Source organism: Lactuca serriola, chromosome 9 (assembly GCF_051521515.1).
Source record: "Lactuca serriola cultivar US96UC23 chromosome 9, Lser_US96UC23_V15, whole genome shotgun sequence".
NCBI classification, from domain to species: domain Eukaryota; kingdom Viridiplantae; phylum Streptophyta; class Magnoliopsida; order Asterales; family Asteraceae; genus Lactuca; species Lactuca serriola.
In genome coordinates this window covers 155,659,618-155,684,810 of record NC_136416.1, presented here as the reverse complement: position 1 = coordinate 155,684,810, position 25,193 = coordinate 155,659,618, and the positions used below count along the sequence as shown (strand labels likewise).

Genomic DNA, 25,193 nt, shown 5'->3' with positions numbered 1-25,193 from the left:
CTGCAAATGCAAGAATTCCAAATTCATGCCATTTACTGAAATCTGTTAGATTCTAAACTTATATGCATTGATCCTCTCGTAATGATTATGCACAAAGTCATAAAGACTTGGCAACAATCATTACAGAGTATTCCAAAGGAGATCCACTCCTTGGAAATATCCTTCTTGCATTAAGTTTCCTTAATCTTTCACAAATTTAAAATTCTAACTTTGAAACATTTCCAGATTCCATTTTGACTATCACTTCTGAACAAGAGTTGCCTCCTTACAGATTATGTCAATATGGTCCTTCCAGAATTATCACTATACTTCCAACTGTCCTTGAGCAACCAATCTTTGGTAAACCTTAGATTGTCCTCGACAATTGTTTAATCCTTTTAGTCATATCCAGTTCTAAACCTTTTCCCTTCTTAATGCCCCAGGCATTTTTGAAAATTTTAGAACGGATGATTATAGCACATGTAATCGATCCTATATCCGAAGCATATGGGACACGATTCATGATGTCTCACATAAAGACTAAACTAGTCTTTTGCTATAATATGTCCATTTCAATTTGCCAAGTTCTCATAATTCAGATTATGAAAAGGGATGCCGTAATCATAATCGAATTTTAGAACGCAAATAATGAACCCATATACAGAATTTCCTTATGTTGAGCCATTCCAACATGAAATTCATATATTTCCTTATGTTGAGCCATTCCAACATGAAATTCATATATTTCCTTGACTAAATGATTAAAACCTCACAATCTAAGCTTATAGATTTGAGATGAAGCATAATTTCCTCTCCCTTAATTATAGCAAAACAACTCTTTCCCAATTGAAACTTTTGTTTTCTATAATTAACATTGCTAACTTGCAATACTTATCATAATTATCATGCTCCCACTAACATGATGATTATTAGCATAACACTTATGCTCCCACTAGCTTTGACATGTACTCAGAAATCAGCTGGACTTCTAGAAATCAATACTCCATTGACTTTCTTACCAAAGTTCAGATTTCTGATGCTAGATTGTTTTGATAAATTTGTATCAAAAACATACACCTTCCCTTAGATAGCACACTTGTGAGTCTAAACAATTATGAAGAGGTATGCCGTAATCATAATGGTTAGACCTTTTTGCCACTTCTCACAAGTCCAAATTAGTGTGCCGGTTAACCACACGCGCTCCACTAACGACTTTGAGAATGCAAATATCACAATTGCTATCTAGCTAAAATCTACTTAGTGAAAGTGTTTCCTCACCATCATTTTCATGAATCGGAGAGAAACCTTATGACACTTAGATTTATATGGTGTATGTGTTCTTATCCATGTGAATTGTCAAAACCATAGTCACAAGACAAGGATAATGACAAATCCAAACTCATATGGATTGAACTCAATCTTAACTTCTTGCCACCTGGCAGCTCAAGGGCCTGCCATTGCTTCCAAGTTGTTGTGCAACAAATTGAGAACTCTAAGAACTCATATGCAAAACCAACTTTAACTGGAATGGGCACAGACTATGTCAACACGATAGGTTATAAACCTCAAGTCGTGTGCTAGTGAAGAACTTCAGGTTTTATTCTTGATTAGTTCTTGAGACTTTCAAGACCTTTAAGACTCCCACTATCCTCTTGACCTATAAGACTCCCTTGTCAAATATCCAAGAGATAGTGTGGATCCTAATCAAGACAAACACTTCACACAATTGGCCTAAGTTGGTCTTTGTTTTATCCAAAACATCACAACTTACCAATTTCAAATGTACAAGTGTAGACAACTTTTACTCTTACATTTGACAAGTGTTTTAAACCTTCTTTAAGACATGTCACTCAAGTTACAATCTTGGAGTATGACTCTAAGACTTGTATTGGAACGAAGTATGACTCATCTTCTTGATTTAACCACTTCAACAATTCAAGATCCCTCTTCTTAGTCATAAGAATGCACTAAGATTTCCTTAGAGAACTAATTGTGCTATGGTTTCTTAATCGTTAAGATGATCACAAAAACTGATACTAAAGTACTCTCCCATCTTTTCAGATTTGAGAAACTTTTATCCTTCTGCCTAAATTGATTCTTCTTATTCGCTCTGCCTTACATTGGAACCTTTTCCAATGTCTCAGAGTTACACTTAAGCTTGTAAGTATAATCATATTTACTGAACTTAAGTAAATCATGACGAATAGTCTTATCAAACTTTTTGTGGTGGACTTAATCAGTGCACAAGAATGTGTACTCGATCCCTTAGTCCTTTACTTGACTCACACATCCATGTGAACAAGTAATTAGTCTTATTTTTCCAATACTTGAAAGTTCTCATTCATCATGCTATATAACTTGCGTGATTCCAAGTTCCGGTCCAATTGAACCTTGGATGATGAGAATCTTTCCTTATTTGGTAAATTTAGACATTACCACAAATGAAAGAATCAATTTCATATTTCCACTCTTGCTCTTAACGGAATTATATAAGCAACAATTTTTCCTCAAATGCCATTGTAAGGATATTTTAAAATAAATAAAATCAAAAAATTCTCTTTTATTTTAAAACTTTGTGGAAAAAACTTATCCTTACAATCCATATGAAAACTTGTTGTTATCTATTCCTAAGCGATATCTCATAACTCCTGAGAAGTAGCTCAAGAATCCGATCTTCAAACTATGCGATAGAAATCCATCTACGCCATCAGATTCAGCATATTCTTTCTTTAAGTTTCTTCACTTTTCTTTGATTCTTAAACATCACCATGTGACCCAGTCACATCATGTATCAAGAATCTCAGAATAGAAACTTAACAGAGTTAGATAGTGGAATTTACCTGAAGTAGAGTCAAACTTATTGACTTCAACATCCTTAGGTAAATTTGGCAGCTTCGCAACCAATGCCCTTTTCTTTGGCAATATAAACATATGGACCCTTTGATAAAGACACACAGGACTATCACAGACTTAGTTTTTCTCTTTACCATTTGGTCAACCGAGTTGACTATGGCCGATCCCTTTCCATTGGGAAGAGAATGCTTTTCTGGACTTCCTGTGTCACTATTGTCAATGTCCATCAAGTTTTAGGAAGTTGATCTTAACAAATAGATAAGATCATTAAGGGTCTTCTCATAGTCTTTTTCATAGGTGTTCCAAAAGAACTCACTATGTGACTTAGAAAGTAGTTGAACCACCAACTTTCTCAAGACTTTGACACCCAACTCTCCCGACTTGTCAATATGTGACTACATCTCCAAGATGTGCTCACACCTAGACCTTGCCTTGCCAATAGGGCCTGAGTGACCTTAAACTTTCCAAGAACTTGTGGGTTAGGGAGAATAATTGGAGGATGAGAAAGAAGTATGATATCCCTGGGACATCATCTTCATTAGGAAACCTTGTTTCAAGAGATTCGGGAAGATCATAAATGTCTAAACCAGACATCTTTTGGGAGATATTCAAGATAGTTGATTTAAAGTCCTTAATATGACACCCAATATGAAATATTAAGGCTAGGACCCAACAAACTATTTTATAACTTAGAAGAGGTATGCCATAATCCAAGCTATAAAATATTTGAAGGTAGGTGAATGACGATTCACCAATTTCCACCAAGATAAACGAAATGTATAATTAGGTTTTAATTGGTTTTGAAACTCCTAGATCTTTGAGATTCATTGAACTGTTCAATGGCATGTTTCAATCTCGAGTGTGCCCTTCAGGTTTTGTGACTGGGATGCCGAGGATCACAAAACAAGGTGTGAAGTAACCATGCAAATCACTTGGTACCCTTAATAAATTACCCCTCAATCGATGTGCCGGTTAACCACACACGCTCCATCGATACTATGATAAATATTAAGTCACCCTTTACCTACCTTGTTAAGTCCAAGTTAGTGTGCCGGTTAACCACACACGCTCCACTAACGACTTAGACAAAGTGTAAAGTGTAATTTCATGGGTTAGCACCTTATTCACATTTTTCCTAAGTAACTAAGATTGGGTATTATTAAGAGTTTAGTTACTTAGTATTTTTCATTAATACTTTTAATGAAGGGAGAATTCTAGTCCTGTCAAACCCGTTCGGCTAACGACCCTCCACCAGTCAAGCAAGCGGTGGGTGAGAGTGGACACCCATTAAGTTGCCATTTTATAGGCAACAACCTTATACCCACCTTATAGACCGGCTTCGTGAATGAGGCGTACTAGCGGTAAGACTGACTTTACTCTTATACATATATATATTATTAACTTATAATATTATAAAGTATAAGGGTTGAATTTTAACTTTTAAAATTCTAAGGGCTAACTTGGAATTAAAGTATTCATACTTGAAAACTTTTCAAATTCCAAAACTTGAGGGCAAGTTTTGAAACTATTCAAAACTAATTAATTCCATAACTTATGTGTTTAAAGTAGTTTTAATCCAAAAACTCTTCAAGTTCCATAACTTGAGGACAAGTTATGGAAGACTTTAAAAATTATTTCATAACTTGAGGACAAGTTATGGAGTCATAAAAATTATTTCAATAACTTGAGGACAAGTTATGGAGTCATAAAAATTATTTCAATGACACAAGACTCTTCATTTTGTAACCATTGCCAACTCTTATGAATTTTATGAGTCTTTAATGTGACTCTTCATGTAACTTGAGGACAAGTTACACAAACACATTTTATACTCAACTCTTAGATTAAAATGGATTGAAAACAACTATTTCACTCAACATTTCTATTAATCTAAGCAACTCATAAGAACAAGATAATTCAAATCAAACTTTTTCATGTAATTAGTCTCAACCTTAAACTAATACAAAACATGAATCTATTGACAATTATCTTTTAAAATGGATTAGCATGAACATTACCACATCAAAAACAAGTTTATAAGTTCAAAAACAACTTAGGGTAATGTTCCTAGTCCATTTCTGGCCAAAAACCTCGAATATATGCTGTCTGGGGCTCCTACTCGGCGAGTGGCATCAACCTACTCGGCGAGTAGGATGAATTTACTCATGTACTCGGCGAGTTCATTACCCAGAAAGCCAGAAAATCGAGTTTTTCAGCATTTTTCAGCAATTTGCATCAAGTATAAGAGAAAGCAAGCCTAGGCTCTGATACCACTGTTGGGTTTTGAGCATTCTAACACTTCCTAAGTGTACATGCAACCCTAAATACCTTGGATCTATGTTTTCTCTATTATACATGCAAATAAGAACATCCAAGGTATTATCCTAATCTAGCATACAAAACAATAACTATAGCAAGATAGAATACATACCTTTTTGGTGTAGAAAGTCTTCATGAAGCTTGAGTGCTTAGTGCCCCAAGTGTGACACCTCAAATGGAATCACAATCATCAAAACACTTGGAATAACTTGAGAGAAAACCCACACTTCATGAAATCGGCTAGCCCTTCTAGTACACTTACTAGTGTCCGATTTTGGTGAATAATATGATGCTTATATAGTGTTACAATTAGGGCAAACCCTAATTGTCATGACTTTCCATTTCCTTGGATCCATGGGTACAAATACACCATGGAGCATCCATGGACCATCCTATGGGTTTTAGCCCAACTTGATTATCCATGGAGCATTAGCCCACTATACAAGTATGGATGATTTACACAATCAACCCATATATTTAATTAGTCTTCTTTTGATCACTTAATTAATCCTAGATTAATTCTTGATCAATACTAATTAAATAATCTTATTATTCTTATTATTAATATACTAGAACTTATAATATATTAATAACCATAAGTGTCTTATTTCTCTCATTCAAGTGCATGATGGTATGCAACCCAAATGGACCATGCCGGGTCGGGTCAAGTCTTACCAAATATAGTTATGGACTTAGACATTAATCCAACAATAACATATTGTGTGCCTGGAGCCGTCTCCTGGTCTTTCATGCGTAATGCCTAGGGTAACCCCTGGGTCTTCCTGTCATACATAAACTAAATGGGTTGGGATTTTGGCCGTAGATCCATACAAACAGTGAAGAGACTCACCTCGCACTGTCGAAAACTCGTTGAACACCTCTGACTGCTAACCAGCAACTTCTGAACCGCTGACCCTTCGACTTCCCGAACTATAAATACCCAAAATAACATTTAGATCAATAATCCAAAAGTCAACCCTGGTCAAAGTCAACATCCAGTTGACCTGACTCACCGAGTTGATCTACCAACTCGTCGAGTCCATATTCCTCCAACCCCATACAACACCGAATCCACTCGTCGAGTCTAGCAATAACTCAAAGGGTTCTCCTTCAACCACTCAATCGGGACCAACTTCATCCGACTCGCCGAGTTCATCCTTGAACTCGTCGAGTTCATCATCCACATATGAATGTGTCTAGCCTGTGACTCGCTAAGTTGTATGAACAACTCGTTGAGTCCATCCTCCTAACTAAGGAGATTGCCTTAGACTCGCCGAGTTCTTCCTTGAACTCATCGAGTACGGTGAACTTCATGACCATTATGGACTCAGACTGGCTAAGTCCCTTTCCAATCTCAACTCATACCCTTAACAGAAGGGTTTTAGGGCAAGAACTGGCCTGACTCGACGAGTCCCACGACTGGCTCGCCAAGTCTCTCTATTTCCAACACTATTCTGACGATTTCAGACAAGCTCAAGGCATCCAAAACCCAGATCTGGCCTCCTAGGGTCGGGATATCACACAAAGCTGCTACCTTTGCACCCTTGCATGGCCCTTGTTGCTCAAAAAGCCATAATAACCACTTAAACTTTGCATGGGGAGTTCTAATGGCATAAAGCTTCCATCTTTATTCTTTTACTACTCAAGACACTCCTAGATCTGGATTGGGGACGTCCAAATCCCACAAGAGATCATCCTTGGTCCACAAACTTCATAAAAAGGGACATAAAGAGATCTAACAAGCTAGAAGTTGTCACACCCCCAAACCAGAATGGCGGAAACATTCGGGGGTGGGTGACTTCACGTAGTATCATAACAATTGAATATTGTAAAGAAAGTAAACACAACTATCATATATATAACAAAAACTTACATTGTTTCGTAATACATGTTTCAAAAGAATATTACAAATATGATGATTTAAAATGTTTTGATAATAGACGCCTTAGCGTTCCTTCTCCAAAAGTTGGTGGTTACCTGTATTACTGATTCCCTGAGAAATACATGTAGTTTTGAAAAAGTGTCAACAATTAAGTTGGTGAGTTCATAAGTGTTTTTGTACTGAAATTTGTATGTAGTTTAGTAAAAATAGGTGAATGTGGTTTCCAAAAAATCCAATATTTTCTACATATAGTTTGAAAAAGTCCCAAAAGTTGGAGGGCATTAGTATCTTTCATGCTCAAATGATGAAGGTAAATTTATACTCAAAATAATGTATATACTGAATGCATTCAAGAGTCTCGTAAATGAAACTTATTTTAATACTTCCGTGTGAGTTTTATAACCATGCTATTGACACAGACTGCCTGTAACAACGTTCTTAAGGCGTTGTAGTGTTATGACGTTTGTCACCCCAGACCTGTCGGTCTAATTGTAGCGAACAGTTTAGGTGCGGGATTGTCAATCCAGTATAGATCTATACACAAGTATCACGCTCTCCCTCCAAGAGATTATGGTTTATAATACAGGACTTGAAATGCATACTTGAGAGTACGTTGAAGTTGAATATCTCACAATACTTAGTATAAATAGATTTATGAAAAAGAAAGTCTATATTTCATGCAGATGAAAGTATTTCATTTTCACAATGTTTACGTAAGAATGTAATGAATAACCCACGAACTATACCCATTATAATTTTTCCGAAAGTGTGTTCCATTTGGTGATAATAACTCGATGAAATACTAACTTTCCATGCAAAGTATAATGTTGATATCGAAGTATTTAAAAATATAGATGTTGTATTTAAATCTATATAAAGTGATATGTTTTCTCGTATTGCACTTGTATTCCCCCTCCCCCTTAAAACATGAAAAAGACGTGAAAAAGTAGGGGTATGAACTCAATTGGAAAGTGTGATGATTCGAAGAAAACGTGCTTTTTCTCGGGCGGCACTTCGACCGGAAAGTGGCGAGAGTCTCGGGAATCTCGGGGCTTCGGACCTTCGTCGGGGCTGGGGTATGAAACCGGGGTGTCAGAGTCATCTCGGGATGCTAAATGGGGACTAATTGTGAGTGAGAAGAAAGAAATGAGCACAAATGCTCGGAACCCTCGCATCCTTTTCATAGTGGCTAGAGGCCCTCGGTACGCTAGGCGTACGAGGGTACGCAGGGCGTACTCGTGCGTCATGCATGAGCGCATCTTCGACTTTCGGACTTCGGACGGGACAGCGTAGAGGAGTAGAGGGGCGACGTGGACGGTTCGGAGCCTAGCATCCGAGTACGTTGGGTGTACGAGGGTACGCTGGGCGTAAATCGTCTCGTTTTGTGCACCTCGGACTTGTAAAATCTGTAAGTTTCGCATACGAGCACTGATTTTTACGTTCTTTATATCCACGTGAATGTGAGAAAACACTCTACAACTTTCATTTAGACTTCGTCGGCTAATTTTGACTTTATTTTTAATTATATTTTATTTAATAGGCCAGGACACGATAATTCCGTTATAAATCCATAACTTCTTTATCCGACGTTTGTTTTCGTCTGTCTTTTTCCCATTGTACTACTATTGTAGAGACCTTCAACTCTCGTTTAGGTTGCGTCGGCTAAAAATTGCTCGACCTTTATTTCGAGTTTTTAGTTGTCTACTGCTGTTACGAAACTTAGAAAATTCGTAACTTCTTCATATAAAGTCCGATTTGGGTGTTCTTTTTATTCATGTTCACGGTTTAACATAATCTAAGACTTTCATTTAGATACTTGAGGCTAAAATGCATTTTATTGAAATTTCACTTTTTACGTTCAACAATGTTTTACCGGGCGTGTCGTGGATTTTCGATTGGTCATAACTTGTTCGTTATAACTTGGATTTGAGTGTACTTTATGTTTTTGGAAATCTTGGCACGATATCTATCATTTTATGCATCCCAATTTAGATTTTAAAACACTTTATTTTTGAAGCTAATTTTGTTGATTCCAAATAGTTCGTTGCATTTGACTTTTTGAATGTTACATTGATTTGAAAAATATCGGGTTGTCACAGAAGTCAAGGAAGGAACTTGATTACCAAAATTAGCAATAAGTGGAGTGAATCTTCTGGATCTACTCCTTCCTCCTTGAACCTCCAACCTTCTTCTTGTTCCACCAAGCTTCAAGAATGCTCTAAAACTCCCAAAATGACTCACAACTCAAGGGAGGCTCTAGGGTTTTCGTTCTGGACTTGAGAGAGTATCAAGGGGTCTGATGAAGGCTATAATGTTCCTTAAATAGGGTGTAAGGCCCTCATTTAGGGTTTTTCCCCAAACCTAGCCAACTCGCCGACTCAGTCTTCTGACTCATCGAGTAGGTCACTAAACTCGTGACCAAATTGCGCTCCTACTCGTCGAGTCACCCATCTACTCGACAAGTCACTTCCTCATTTAAGGTTTTCTTCTCTTTTCCGGCCTTCTGAATTCAGGGTGTTACAGTTTTGGGCAAATTATTGTCAAGTTGGAGTTTGACCTAAAACATGAGTTTTTGGCTAAAATCTCTAATAAGGTCTTAATGGTTTAAGACATATATAAAGGGCTTAATATGTATGAATGTCGTAGGTTGTGGCAAAGAAGGAGTTGGAATCCTTCAAGAGAAGATTTGGAGAAGTTGGAAGTGGGTTGCTATTATGCTTTAAGAGGTGAGTTATAATCTCCTTTAGAGTGTGAATTAGTAAGATAGATTGTGCTAAAGTGTGTATGTATGAATGCATGAAAGTAGAATAGGCTTGATAGTTTCATTTTATTTACTCTTTTTATAGTTTATTTTAACATATTCCATTTACGTTTTAGTTAATTTCCATGCATATTTTCCTTTTTATCATTTTATGACTACTTTCGGGTACTTTCGAATTTCATGACCGTAATTGCAGGTTTTACGAAGAGTAGCGGAGCGGGATCTTTGGGAAGCGATTGGTCTTAGAAGTCGTCAAGAATTTTGGGCTTGATAACTATGGAGATGATGCATGGAGTGTGCTTGTTAATTACTCAAGGATTGGAAGAGTTAAACTTTAAATTTGCAAGATACGGGAGAATTTTCAAGTGTGCAGAGATTGATGATCGGGCGATTACGAGAGCTTTGGAGAAATTGGAAAGGTCAAATTGGGCTCAAATTGAAGAGAACTTGAAGAAAAATGGGCTAGAAGCTGATCGGACTAAAACTGGGCCAGTAGACTAAGGAGTGCATGCCCAAAAAATGAAAAAGGCCCATTCTCCATCAGTTCACGCGGCCCGTGCAAGATTTCCATGTGTCCCGCGTGAGTTTCTGCAGGGGCAAATTTGTGATTTTACTTTTGGCTTCTATTTGAGGAAGTTTGGTGGGTTTCTTTTGATTATCTTGAACATCTGTGTAACATCCCAAAATTCAAGACTAAAAATTTCTTTTAATAAAACATTACTTAAGCAAATTCATCAATCCAAAACATAATCAGAGTATTAATTTCCAAAAACACATGTTCGTTATCAAAGTAAAACATTCCCAGGCTGTCTAATCTATGGTGTGTGCCATGCGATCACCCCGAGCTCTTCCCTCCGCTACCGGAAGTACTTGAAACCAAGACTGAAAACTTTAAGCATGAAGCTTAGTGAGTTCCCACCCATACCACATACCATGCATAACCACATACTGCACATATTGGGCCACGACCGCTATTTTGGGCCTCACCCCCTACTTCGGGCCTCGCCCGCTACAACGGCCCCGCCGCTCCAAGCCTCGCCTGGCTTCGAGCCCCTCTCGGATACAGATCTATTTCACTTAGGCCTCGCCTGTCACTGGGACTCGCCCACTAACATATAATAGCACATAAACATATCACATTACATAAGCTAGACATATGCTAATGGATCCTATCCTAAGGCCTCGCCTATCCTGGGCCTCGCCCTTGTCCTACTACTGATGAGTCATGGAACCTCGTCCATGCTCCTACTGATAGTGAGATACGGGCCCAACCCACACTCACTCTTTCCCTAACTTGGGCCTCGCCCCTGATCTGTTGCTAATGAGATGTGGAACACCATCCACACTCTGCTATTGGTGAGATACGGGACCTCACCCACACTCACCTCCCTACCAGGCACATACAAGTATCACACAGACAACAAGTATAAACTATCATATAAACCATTCCTTGGGCACCCGCCCACTATCATTGGACCTCATCCTGAATATCAAACTAGCATACTTTGCCTAGGGCTAACCCCCAGGTCTTCTACTCATTACTACATGGGCCGGCATTGTGGCCTTAGACCCATTCACACAAAGGGAAACTCACCTGCACTTTCCGAACTTGCTGATAGCCCCTCCAGCTGTTGCTCGGCAATTCTCTGAACTCCTGCTCCACTAGCTCCCCGAGCTACCAATATCAATGCAACACTTAGTCTAACTGACCCCCGAAAGTCAACTAAGTCAACTCTGGTCAAAGTCAACCTTCCAGGTCAACCCTACTCGCCGAGTCTGCCTACTGACTCGTCGATTTCATATGCTCAGAGTCCTTCCATTCGCGACTCGACTCGCCGAGTCAGTCCATGACTCACCGAGTCTACCGATTTTCGAGTCCCGACCTGTCCAACTCACCGAGTCTCCACTCGACTCACTGATTCAAGTCTCAACTCGAAGGGTTTGGGTTTTCACGACTTGACTCGCCGAGCCCAAGAACAGACTTGCCGAGTCCAAGGCAATCTTCAACAGACTCGCTGAGTTGTTCTTCCAACTCGTCGAGTTCCTGCCCAACTTCATCCAACTCGCCGAGTCCACCCATGTGACTCGCCGAGTTGCTCCAGTTCTTAATCCATACAGTGGCTTTTCGAGCCATGTAGGGGCTCCAAAACATAGATCCATACTTCCAAAGCTCAATCCTCACGTAAAGTTGTAAACTTTACGTATAACTAAAGAGATCTAGGCTCAAAACACTCTAGGGCTAGGTTTAAGGACAAAAAGGCTTCACCAACTACTCATCTTCTAATGCTTTACGACATATTGGACCATCCCAACACTAGATCTGAAGTGGCAACAACATATCTAAGCCCCAAACTCGAATTGGGTCTCAAACAACCATAAAGCCCCCAAATCTCATAACAAAAATAGATCTAGATGCAAAGGAGGGAAAATAGAAACTTATTACCTCCAAGATGAACACAAACTGAAGTAGATCTCGGATCTACACCTCTCCTTTGAAGCAACCTTCTTGATCTTCAAGTTCCTTTCCAAAGTTTCCTTCCTCCAAAGCTATTTCTCTCAAATGATGGAAGCTCACACGAAATCTAGGGTTTACAGGTTCTCTAGGATGATATGGAGGCTGAGGGAGGGACATAACACCCTTTATATAGGATGCAACTCCCAGAATTAGGGTTTTCCTCGATCAGACCAGACTCGCCGAGTCCCCTTAGCCGACTCGCTGAGTCGGTCACTTACTCCTCGACCCAGATCCCGCTCGGACTCGCCGAGTTCCTCCTTGGACTCGACGAGTCGGCCCTTAAACTTAGGGTTTCCTTTCCTTTCTTGGCCTTCCTGATTTTGGGTGTTACAATCCGATTTTGACATATTCTCTCTGGAGTTTTGGAGCATTTTGAAGGCCAAGAACCCTCAAGAACTTCATTATTTTCACCTCTTGATTCTTGTTAAATGTTGGGTACAATCTTTACTGACTTTGTTTTCTTAAGTTTAGCCATGCTTGACTAGACTAATTGTGGTTGACTTTGGTGGAATCCTTTGACTAATTGTTGAATGTTGAAGACTCCATAAATTTGTGTTTGAAGCTTTATGAAAATGTTTTGTGTTTTAACATCTTATCATTACTTATATGTTTTTATTCATGAGTTTAAATGTGTTTGTGGTGATTAGTTGGCTAATTTTTGATTAAGTAAAGGATCTTCAAATTAGCAAGCAACAAGTGATTTTTGTGTTAGTTTTACTTCACACAATCATAAAAACATTTTCTCCAACATAGTAGTGGAAGCTTTTGACTCCTCTTGGATTTGGTGACTTTTTAATTCTTAATGCTAGTTGACTTTCACTAATTACATGCTTAACGGAATTGGTGACTTTGACTAACGAAATTGTTATGAGCTTCTCTAACCATTTCAACAACTAAGAAAAGTCTAGGTAATCTCAAGCTCCTTGGATTACTATAGCCAAATTAAGGATTTAAAACAAGTATTGCACCATTGGATTCTAATGATATGTTCATCAAAACGTCAATGTGAGGAAACCTCAAGTCAACCATCTTTCTCTTGTTGATTTTACATCAAACTCTTATTTTTGTTGAAATTGTTTATTTAAATCTTAGTTTAATTCTAGTTTGTTTCAAGTATTTCAAAACATCAACCCCCCCCCCCCCCTTATTTTTATTGTTTTTTTACAATTACTTTTACAAAGAGATTTTTCATAGAGTTATAAAAATTGAACCAATCTCCGTGGATTCGACTCATTTACCACTATACACTATTTTAGTGTAAAAGATTTTGGGTTATTAATTTTGTTGGCCTCGACAACCACCAAGGCTCTTGTTAGTTAGTGACATGTTATGATGAAATGATGTTATGTTATGATATTATCAAATGAGATTATTTAATGAATTGTTAGTTTATGTTATTATGTGTATATATATGTTGAAGAGTAAGAGATAAGATTTAGAAAGAGTAATTCATCCTGTTGTAGCCCATTTTGATGATCGGCTTGTGCGGAATAATAAGAACATTTTGAGATTTAACGATCATAATAATATGAAGAACAGAAAAGACGAGTTTGATAATTTTACTAGAAAGAAAGAGATAAAAATATTACAATGAAGTTTTCTCTGGATGGGGAAGGACCCCATCCTTTCTCTCTCTCTAGAAGACTATATTGTGCACTCTTTTTTTTATAATACATGACCATCTCTCTCTATTTATAGAGAGAAATACCTAACAATACAATAAAAGGGAATAAAATAACCTAACTTATTCATAATTTGTAGAGCATTTCCATGCTCTAACAATCTCTCCCTAAATGCTCACAATGATGAGGGATACAAATAAGTGATAAAAAGGCTAAAATACACAGTAACCAACTAGCAAGTACGGTAACAAAAATGAAATATAATGAGAACCAAATGTTGAAATGTATCTGAAACTCTGAGGTGTCTGTGATCTCTAAAGTCAGTCGATGAAATCTCTGCGGTCTAGTCAAAGTCTTCTAAGTACCGAGGCCTAAGCATCTCCGATGCTGAAGAGTGAGATTCCAATCCACAGATGCGATTAGTGAACCAAGCTGATCACTTCAAAAGTGTACCAATAACCTTTGAACTGTATGTCCCATAAACAAATCACACTTCAACATCAAAAATTCTGAAATATCTCTAGTTCTCGAATTATAATACACCCAAATTCTTCAAAAGAATAACCTACTAAAAATATAAAACATCCTGAAGTAGAGTTTGAATAACAAATAATTTGGATCCGGTAAACGTCTAGGGAAGCCAAAAAAATTGATCAAAAGATGACCAAAAATCAGTGTCACGTAACATCACTAAATAAATCATCATCTTCAGAAGTCTTTGAAAATCCAAACTCAAACAATCATAAAACATATCCGGATGATAACATAATATTCTATCCCTATTTTTGATAACCGATGTCTCGATATCAAAAATAATTAAATTATCAGGATGGAGAGTATCGGATACCAAGAGCTTTGCAAGCTCTCCTTAGATATATGAAGGATCTCGATAAAACACGAAAATGAGAGTAAAATAAATACTCTCCGGTCATTTGTAGTCGGTTGATTATGTCGCAAAAACTATCTGAACAAATACCAAAGTAATAATAATAAGTCTGCATGAAAAGTCTCTGTTGTGCTGATAAATATTGATGTACCCAAACTAAGGTGTCGGAACTCCTGAAGTGGTCTTCAATTAATAAAGTCTACATGCTCAAGATACATGGTTTTTTAACCGAAGATCAAGAGCGACAAGTCATAAAAATCCCATAGAGCGAAGGTTGCGATACAATTTTGTTGATCAGACGCAACTGCGGTGCAATCCTCACGAAGAAAGATATGATGTTCGACTGCAGTATGGAGTAATCCTCATGGAAAGAATAATAAAATTCTTCCAATATAATCAACAAGAAGTAATCCAATGTGATGATCATAGGTTGGGCTATGGCAAAAATTAGTATTAAAAAAATAACTGTTTAAAAAAAAATAAGGAAATAAATTGGTTTTAATAAAAAAATTAAAAGGCTAAGGTATTTGTTGGGTTTTAGCAAAAAATAGCTAATTAAAAAAATTGGTTGAAAAAAAAGTGGTGTAAAAAAAATTGGTATTAAAAAATAAGTGAGTGTTAAGTAAAAAAACATAAGCCTGGGAAGGGCTGCAATGAGAGGGGAGGAGGAAGGGAGGAGGAGGAAGGAGGGCTGCGGGTTAAGAGGGGTAAGGAAGGGTGATAGGCGCTACTGTCGAGGAGGGGGCAATGTTGAGGAGGAAGGAAGGTTGAGTACCGATGAGGGGTACCGAGGAGTAGAAAGTTTGCGGTGAGAAGGGTAAGGGCTGAGGAGTTGATAGGTGAGAAGGTGAGGGGAACCGAGGACTTGAGGGGCGAGGATGATGGCTACCGAGGAGTGGAGGCTAGGAAGGAAATGGTGAGGAGTGCAAGCAGCAGAGGATGTATGCGAGTTAGCGAGGGCCTGCAGTATGAGGGTCTTCGGTACTAGGTGCCGAGGAAATAAGTCCGGATGTGGTACCCGAGGATGAACACGGAACAAGGAAGCGGCTGAGGCTTCGGTACGCCTGGGGACTGCGCGAGGAGTGAAATCCAAATGCGAGGTCTTCGGTAGCAGATCAGGTCTCCGGGTAAGGAGGCTACATTGTACCACAAAGAGAAACTCACTGGGCCATTGTCTTCAACAACGCTAAAACCGTGCACGACATTCTCTCAATTCAAAATTGGATGTTGGACATGGAGACGATAGTTCAAAGAGCCCAAGAGATGAACGATCAAGCCGATGGTTCCAAGCCTCCTCCTCCTCTAAACACTAAAGACCATGATTCCAATGAAGACGACACTGCGATTGAAATCAGGTTTGCACCAACCTTCGGTTTGGTACTTTAGGATGTTTCATATTTTTAGCACGTTATTCTTTTGAAGAATTTAGGTGTATTATGATTCGAGAACTAGAATGTTTCAGAATATTTTTGATGCCGAAGTGTGATTTGTTTATGGGACATATAATTCAAAGGTTATTGGTCCACTTTTGAAGTTGATCAACTTGGTTTACTGATTGCATTTGTGGATTGGAATCTCACTCTTCAGCACCGGAGATGCTTAAGCCTCAGTACTTAGAGGACTTTGACTAGACCGCACAAATTTCATCGCCCAGCTTCAGAGATCACTGACACTCCAGAGTTTTAGAGACATTTCAACATTTGGTTCTCATTATGTTTCATTTTTATTACCGCACTTGCTAGTTGGTTACTATGTATTTTAGCCTTTTATCACTTATTTGTATCCCTCATTATTTGCGAGCATTTAGGGAGAGATTGTTGGAGCATGAAAATGCTCTACAAATTATGAGTTATAAGTTAAGTTATTTTATTCCCTTTTATTGTATTGTGTGTAAAGTATCTTTCTTTATAAATAGAGAGAGATGGTCATGTATTATTGTAAGAGTGTGCACTATGTAATCTTTTTTATATATATATATATATATATATATATATATATATATATATATATATATATATATATATATAGAGAGAGAGAGAGAGAGAGAGAGAGAGGATGGGGTCTCTCCCCATCCAGAGAGAACTTTATTGTCATATTTTATCTCTTTCTTTTCTAGTAAAATTATTATACTCATCTTTGTGTTCTTCATATTATTATGATTGTTAAATCTCAAGATGTTCTTATTCCGCACAAACCAGTCCTCAAAATGGGAAACAAAACATCCAATATGAGAGCTTCGTAAAGGATCTCAACAAAGATTGTTGTGGATGTTACATGGAAATTATTTAGATGACATAGTCTGGTTCCTTGTATATTAGTAAGAGTAAAGACATGTGGATAATTTAGGAGTAGTTTAGTATATTTTTCATTTCAAAAAGCAAGTAAAAGTAGAAATATGCGATCATTTAATATGATTAACATAATCACTTATGCGACTAGTTAGACATATGAAGAATGTGAGATAAGAGGTTTGCTTTTATGTATGTTATGTTATATTATAACTCACCAGACAACATGTCTGATATATGATGTTTTCATGTATTATAGGTTCAGACACCAAGCCTTAGAGTGTGAGGATGTAGAAGCATCAAAGACTTGGAAGTGAGAATGTAGAAGCATCACTCTTGGATTGGACTTTTGTTTCTTGATTTATATTTTGTTGCTTTAATTATGGTTAGGATATGAATTGGTGACACCCGTAAATGTTTTTTGGAAATACTTTTAAAGATTTTTGAAACTCAGGTTTTGTGATCATGTTAATTACTTTGATATTTTCCAGAATTTGAATGTTAAATGTTTATGAAAAATACGAGTTGTTACAATTGGTATGGGCGCCATAGTTTGAGCGAATTAGGATGAACCGTCCCCCACCTAGGTTTAAACTATGCAAGATAAAGAAAGAACCATAATGCTTAAGGATCATTACCTCGATTAATGATATGACTCATATTTGCTAGAAGTACATGAAGTAGTATCTTCATGGACTAGCCAAAGCTTGGAGTCCAAGGTATAATCGAGACATTTCCTCTGTTAGTGCAATTAGATTGAACGTTCGAAGAAGACAATTTGCATAGATGGAATTGAGAGAGGTAAGTTGAGTTTTGAAGGTTTGCCAGAAGTAAGAACAATATTGAATGTTTGAGAATGTTAAAAAAAAATATAGTCGTGGTATTTATTTTGATAAAAAAAAAAAAGTTAGTAAAAAATGTCTAGTTTTTTGACGAAAGAACGCTTTAACTTCAAAAAATTTCAATCCAAGAAATGTTGCAATGCATACCTGCACCACATGAAAAGGTCGTGATGAGACGTTACTGCAAAAGCTTGAGACTCTTTGGTCCATTGGACGGGTTTTAGGGATTTAAATTAAAAAGTAAAATAAAATTCTAAATAGTGTCAAGAAATTTCAATTTGGCGGAACCTATCAAAAATACATATATCATATCTATATAAAGGATCAACTTTGTATCATTAAAAAAAATGAAAGGTAGTACAACCTAACATAGCATACAAAAAGAAAAAAAAAATATCAAATGGGTTTTATCACATATTCAGAATAGGTGTTTGCTAATCCAAAAAAATATACATGTAATAATTGTTATGGCACCTGAAATTAGTTGGAGATCCATTACCACAAAACTCATATGCATCTAATCATGGCTAAGGAAATACACAAATTTTGTCTTGACTCTTGAATTTAACTGTCCTCTTTTAAACTTATAACAATATAATAGGTTAGGAAAAATGAGTTACTTAGAAAAATCTTATTATTTTGAATTTTTTTTTTTTGATAAAATCATAATTTATTTTAAACAAAAAAGTCTTAATTATTTAACATTTTATCCATATTAACGAAAAAATTATTTTTTATTTTAAGATGGAATGATAGATTATGTGATTTTTCCAAAATAATAAAAATTTTCTATTAAAAAAATAAGATTTAGGACTTTATAATTTTTTTTTTAAAATAATAAGATTTTTCTATACAAAAGTGTAGAAAAAAACATTGAAATTGTCCTTAAAGAAACACAAATAAAGTCCTATAAATGGTAAATTGTTTGTGAATCACACACATCTAAACTATGAAAGCATTCATATATGTGTTGAAGAAATACTAAAAACAAGAAGTAAATCAAAAGTAGTCAGAGTATCTTCTTTCCAGATGAGCATAATCATGTCATTAAAGAAAGAACATGCAAATTACTACCAGAACATGGTTGCCTCTATCAATCCATATTCATTTCAACGGGCCCACTATTAACGTGTCTAATAGTTCACATGTAACAAAGATATTATATACATCAAATGTATGTAAGAATATGAAGTAAACATGTGCATACAAATGTTTATATTTAAACATTATTACTATTGCTTTCAAGGGTAAAAAAATCATTTCAATAGAAGTATGAACCCTATCCACAACGATACTTCAACTTGTCATCAATATATTTGGCCCCATTAACAAACAAACTATATCATTTAAACTATGTTTTCACTTTTCATAACTTGATTAAAGCCCCTTTCCCCTTGAGTCGCATTTCCCACCGATCTTTGATTGATCTATCATTCAATGCAAAATAAATCCCATGTTTAAATGACTTTACATTGGAAAATGAAGTTTGAAAGACAAGCCGACCTAAATTATAGGTCTTAAAAAGCCTATTTAGCACGATTGTTTTTAAAATGTAAACTAAAAAATACAAAACAAAAGCTTGACCTAAACTCAAAAAAAATAATGTGTTGAATCATTACTTTATATTTTACATAGATCGTAACACCATTTTACACACAAAACAATCTGCAGCTTCTTTTCATGCCACTTAAATCTATATCTAATGTTCAAAGTTCAAACCCCTTTTTGGATCTAACCCATTTACTCGTTTGCAATTGCACCAGGTGTGTGTGAGAGAGAGATCTGACCTTGATTCTTTCTTGTTGTACAATGAAAACAAGATTTCCGGATAGAGTTGTACCTTCAGCTATTGAGGTTGTACTCCAGTGATCTAATTATAGGTATGCGATGCCAAGAAACTGTTGAGTTCTTCAGGTTTGATTCGTTTAAAACAGTGAAAAGCAAGGTGTGTTGTACTTCTGACAGAAAAAGGCCCACAATGATGCGTTCTTCACATGTATGTTATTATCCCATTTCTTCATGTTCATCATGCTGAATCAGGTTTCGATCATAAAAAAACCTTTTATTCTTTTTTAAACTTGTGTCAGACTAATTTTTTGCGTACTAGAATCCAAGTTTCGTTCTTGATCCCCATTTCTGGTCAAAACTTTGTTCTTCTGAAGTTTGATCACTATTAAACGTGAGAAGAAGAACATATTCCTTGAATGTGATCGTGATTTCTCAACAGGTATTTTGTTTCGTCTTTCTCGAAACCCAGCGTGATTTTCGAGAAGCTGTTGTTTGAGATTTGAACATGAATGAAGAACAAGAATCAGAACCATTATCGAAGAAGGTTTCTAGAGGCTTCTCAGCCGTGAACCTCACAATCAAGATATCGACTTCAACACATAACCCTAGAAAAGAAATCTCGATCAACGACATTGTTTCTGCTTCATCAATCTCATCATCATCTTCATATAGCTCTTCATCTTCTTCAGCCTTTGTTTCAGCCCTACAGTCTCCTTACATATCTCCGAGAGCCACCGGAGATGATCCATGTCATCATCTAGAAAACAAAATAATCGCTAATCCATCCACCATTACTACATTTACTCAAACTTCTACTCCAGAATCCCATTGTGGGTCTCACTCCGATGACATGCCCAGCACTTCCGACGACTTTTCCGATTCCGCAAAGCTGAAAATCGTCGACTGTGTCCCTGTAACATGTCCCGACAATAATACTAATAATGCAACAGTGCCTCGTATCTCATTCTCATTTCCAGTTACACGGATTCCTTTCGCAAAAGGGTCATCTAGTGCCAAATTGAGGAGCTGTGATATTTACATCGGATATCATGGCCAAAACCCCAACCTGATTAGATTTTGCAAGTGGCTCAAATCAGAGCTTGAACTTCAGGGCATTGCTTGTTTTGTTGCAGACAGAGCAAAATACCAAGATTCTCAGAGCCACGAGATTGCTGACAGGGTTATTTGCTCTGTTACATTTGGAATTGTGGTCGTCACAAAGCACAGCCTTTTGAATCATCTCGCATCTGAAGAAATAAGGTATTTTGCTCAAAAGAAGAATCTAATCCCGGTGTTCTTCGACACCAATCTGAATGAAGTCACCAATGTTCTTGGTCGGAATTCAGATGGTAAAGATTGCAACGAAGCAATTGAATGGTTGATGAAATTCCATGAGTTTAAACTAGAAGCAAATGAGGGGAATTGGAGAAGTTGTGTATGTAGATCAGTTGGGATCTTAACAGGAAAGCTTGGGAGGAAGAGTACTGTTGCGGAAAAAGAAACTGAAAACAACGTCGATGAAATGCCATTTCCCAAGAACAGATTTTTCATTGGTAGAGAAGAGGAAATTGCAGAGATTGAAACCACTCTTTTTGGAGAAACTGAAATCGAATTTGATGGAATTAGAGATGGGAAGTTAAAAGAGCCAAATTCAGATGTTACGATTGCACCATTGATTGGAAAACACTCGGTGAAAAGACCTAAACCTAAACATAAGAAAACAAAGAGCTTCAGAAGTAGCGTGGTGTGCATCAATGGCGAACCTGGAATGGGGAAAACAGAGGTGGCACTGGAATTTGCTCACAGATATTCACAGAGATACAAATTGGTTATCTGGGTAGGTGGGGAATCTCAACAATTAAGCCAAAATCTACTGAATTTGTCTTTACATCTAGGGTTAGATGTAAGTGCAGATTCCGAGAAAGAAAGAGGGAGGATCAGAAGCTTTGATGAGCTAGAAACAGAAGCCTTGAAGAGGGTAAAACGGGAATTGTTTCGTGATATCCCGTATTTGTTAATCATCGATAATCTCGAAACAGAAAAAGATTTACACAATCTGATACAAGGAAACACCGGGTCTTCCTCTTCCCATGTGATTATAACAACAAGACTTGAAAAAGTAATGAAATTTGAACCAATGCAACTTCAACCATTGCCATTATCCGATGCAATGATGTTAATAAAAGGAAGACGAACGAAAGAATACTCGTTTCAAGACGATGAAATTCTGAAGAAATTTGATGAGAAATTGGGGAGGTCAAGTTTTGGGTTATCCGTGATTGGTTCTTTGCTATCGGAAATTACCATTTCGCCCTTCGCCCTCTTTCAAGCCATCGACCAGATCCCTAAGGAAGCTACATCTCATTTTGACGAACCATTTTGGGGAAACAATCAGTTTCTTCTCAAAGTTTTAATATTTTGCGTTACAATTTTGCAAGAAGCTAAAGGAATTAAAAACCATCTTGCCTTAAGGATGCTTTTAACAGGAGCTTGGTTTTCCCCTTCACCCATCTCACCAAATTTACTAGCTGTTGCATCAACCCACATGACTCCATGCACAAAAAACCGATTCAAGAAATGGGTCAATTCTGGTAATTTCACTCTTTTTTGTTCTTCGGGTTTCATTAAGAGCTACACATGGAAAAAAGAAGAAGATTCAGCTCTTGTTTTAGTTAAATTAGGCCTTGTTAGAAGAAGCAACAATCAGTACTCTACTTCTTGTATCATGTTTCACCCCATAACTCAAGTTTTTGGTAAGAAAAAAGGGGGTTTACTAGCAGCTAAAGCAATGGTTTATAGTATAAGGAAGATAGGAAACCCAATGTTAAACTCAAACCACCTTTGGGCTTCTGTTTTCCTTGTATTCGGATTCAAAACCACACCACCCTTAGTCCAACTAAAGGCTCTTGACATGGTTTATTTTATTAAAAAGATAGCTCTCCCTTTAGCTTTATGTGCATTCACTACATTCTCTAGATGTAACTCGGCTTTAGAGCTATTGAAAGTGTGCACAAATGTTCTTGAAGAAGTTGAGAAATCATTCGAGTCTAAGATAGAGGATTGGTGTCGTGGATCGTTGTGTTGGAAGAAGAAAAAGAAGACAAACATGAACATGAACATGAACATGAAGATTGACGAGTATGTATGCCAAGATGTGACACTGCTGAAGGCGACATTGCTTGAAACGAGAGCTAAATTGTTGTTGAGAGGTGGACATTTTGATTATGGAGAAGGGCTTTGTAGGACATGTATCAGCATACGGACTGTGATGCTTGGCCATAATCATGCTCAAACTTTGGCTGCTCAGGAAACATTGTCTAAATTAGTCAGAATGAGGAGTAAAATGTAAAATATGAATGTAGATCAACTTTTGTACATTGATCGGAAGTTTAGTATTTCCTACATGTAATGTTAGAAAATTGATTTTTTTTTTTTAAATCTTTGACAAAAGAGAGTCACAATTTTAAAGCAAATCAATTGAATACTACCACAAAATAAAACAATAAGAACAAGTAGCAATGATAATAAATTGAGAAATCATATGTGGGACGTTAGACCATCCGTAATATCCATCACTAACCATTATAGTGGTGAGTCCACCTCATCACGACACACAATTATAAAAATATATATATATTTTTTTATTGTAGAGAGAGGGAGAGAGAGTTGGGAGGAGGGAGTCTTTCTCTATCAAATCACTCAACCAATTGTCACACCAGCTCAGCTTCACATTAGTTTTTTTTTTCTCTTTTTCTTTTCTATCTTTTCCAACCTACAACACATGGAATCCCTAACGTTCCCAAAACTAGGACTGTTCACTATTCGGATAAAACCGAATTATCCAATTGGACAATTTCGTTTGGATATTCGGATTGGTTTTTAACAAAACCGAATTATTATTTTGGATTTCGAATTGGTTTTGGTTTAAAAAATAAAAACCGAATAGTCCAAAAAACCGAATAAACATTTATTATTTATCTATTTATAATATATATCCATAGTTATTTATTAATTTGGTAATTTATTTTTTCAAATATGTTCAAAACGTTTCACCCGATAAAAAAACAATCATATGCATTTTCTATAAAAAGTTTTCTATCTATAAAAATATTTAACTATAATATATCTTCTTAGTAGTTGTTTATAAATTTCAAAACACAACTAAATAATTTGTTTTTGGTTATTGTGTAAATTTAGGTAATACTATAATTATATATCGTTTTAAAATGATTCGTTTTTTGAAAACCGAATTATAAAAAACCGATCCAACCGAATTGTAATTGGATCGGATTTTAATTTACATTGGACTATTCAGATCCATGTTTTGAAAACCGAAATCAATTTGTATTCACTTGATTGGATCGGATCAAACTGATCCATCCAAACGAACACCCCTACCCAACACACTCAGTTAAAAAAATATAAAAACAACTAAGACACAAATTTTAAAATAATGATATAAGAGAAAAAGAAAGAGAAAATAAAGAAAGAAAGGGAATGAAACAGATTAGTGAACTCATATAAAAAACCCACCACTCCTAACCCACTTAAGAGGGATTGGTGTCTTGGAGGTACCAATGCTATATTCTCCCCATTTACCATGACCCCCTCCTCCTTTAGAAAGAGATAAAAAGAAGCCTATTGGTGTTGTCTTCCGTGGTCTACACCACAACCACTAACAATCGGGATGGTGTCCGTCGTTAGTGGTCATTGCCGCATAAACCACAAATGTGTTCGTGGTATGTATTACAGATGGTCTTATGGGGATCAATTCTAACTTGTGTGGCACTTCACCACCTTGTTATCAAGGGGATAAGTAAGCCCTTCAACAATGTTTGATAGGCGAACCAACATTTTCCTTTTGCAATTCGACAATATGCCCTTACTAAATTTTGCCCTTTTAGGCGCAAAAATTTAATAAGTTCTTCAACATTCCAAAAAAAGTTTATAAATAATTGAGTAGATTATACGAATTGTTCCCCGTATAGGTGCTAAATGTATGATTAGTTAATATTTTCAAAAATTAACTCGGACCGTCCCTTATATCATAAAAGGAACATGTTTTGTCCCTAAAAACAGGAAAGTATTATATTGTCCTTTTTTATTTCTTTTTCATTTAATTTTGATATGTATTTGTTTTTTTATTCTTGTATTGAAATAAAAGAGTATTCCAACAATTCTTTCTCTTCTTTATTTATCTTTCAAGAACTTCCCAGAAACCACCATCCACCACCGGAAACCGCCGCTTCTCTACATCTCTCTCTCTCTCTCTCTCTCTCTCTCCCCATATCCTTTTTCTAAACTTCGACACCTTCACTTATCACCGCCAACACCTCTTGAACCACTCCCAATCATCACCCAAACGAAATCAAAGAATTTATATTCAAACCTAACCTAACTAAACCAAACCCGTAATCAACACCAAATAGACGGCGGAGCTCGATATGAAGCCCTAGGC

General features: G+C 36.7%; 1 protein-coding gene across 1 annotated transcript; it reads left to right on the top strand.

Annotated features, from left to right (window-relative positions):
- The first annotated feature begins 19,443 nt into the window (after nt 1-19,443).
- On the top strand, nt 19,444-23,173 carry LOC145072665 (uncharacterized). Its single transcript, XM_079019129.1, has one exon. It carries the CDS (start codon nt 20,241-20,243, stop codon nt 23,082-23,084), a length of 2,844 nt encoding a protein of 947 aa, XP_078875255.1. The 5' UTR covers nt 19,444-20,240; the 3' UTR covers nt 23,085-23,173.
- The last annotated feature ends 2,020 nt before the right edge of the window (nt 23,174-25,193 follow it).

What these genes read in the sequence shown, in the direction of transcription:
- LOC145072665 (XM_079019129.1), top strand. Translation starts at nt 20,241, where the DNA reads ATGAATGAAGAACAAGAATCAGAACCATTATCGAAGAAGGTTTCTAGA.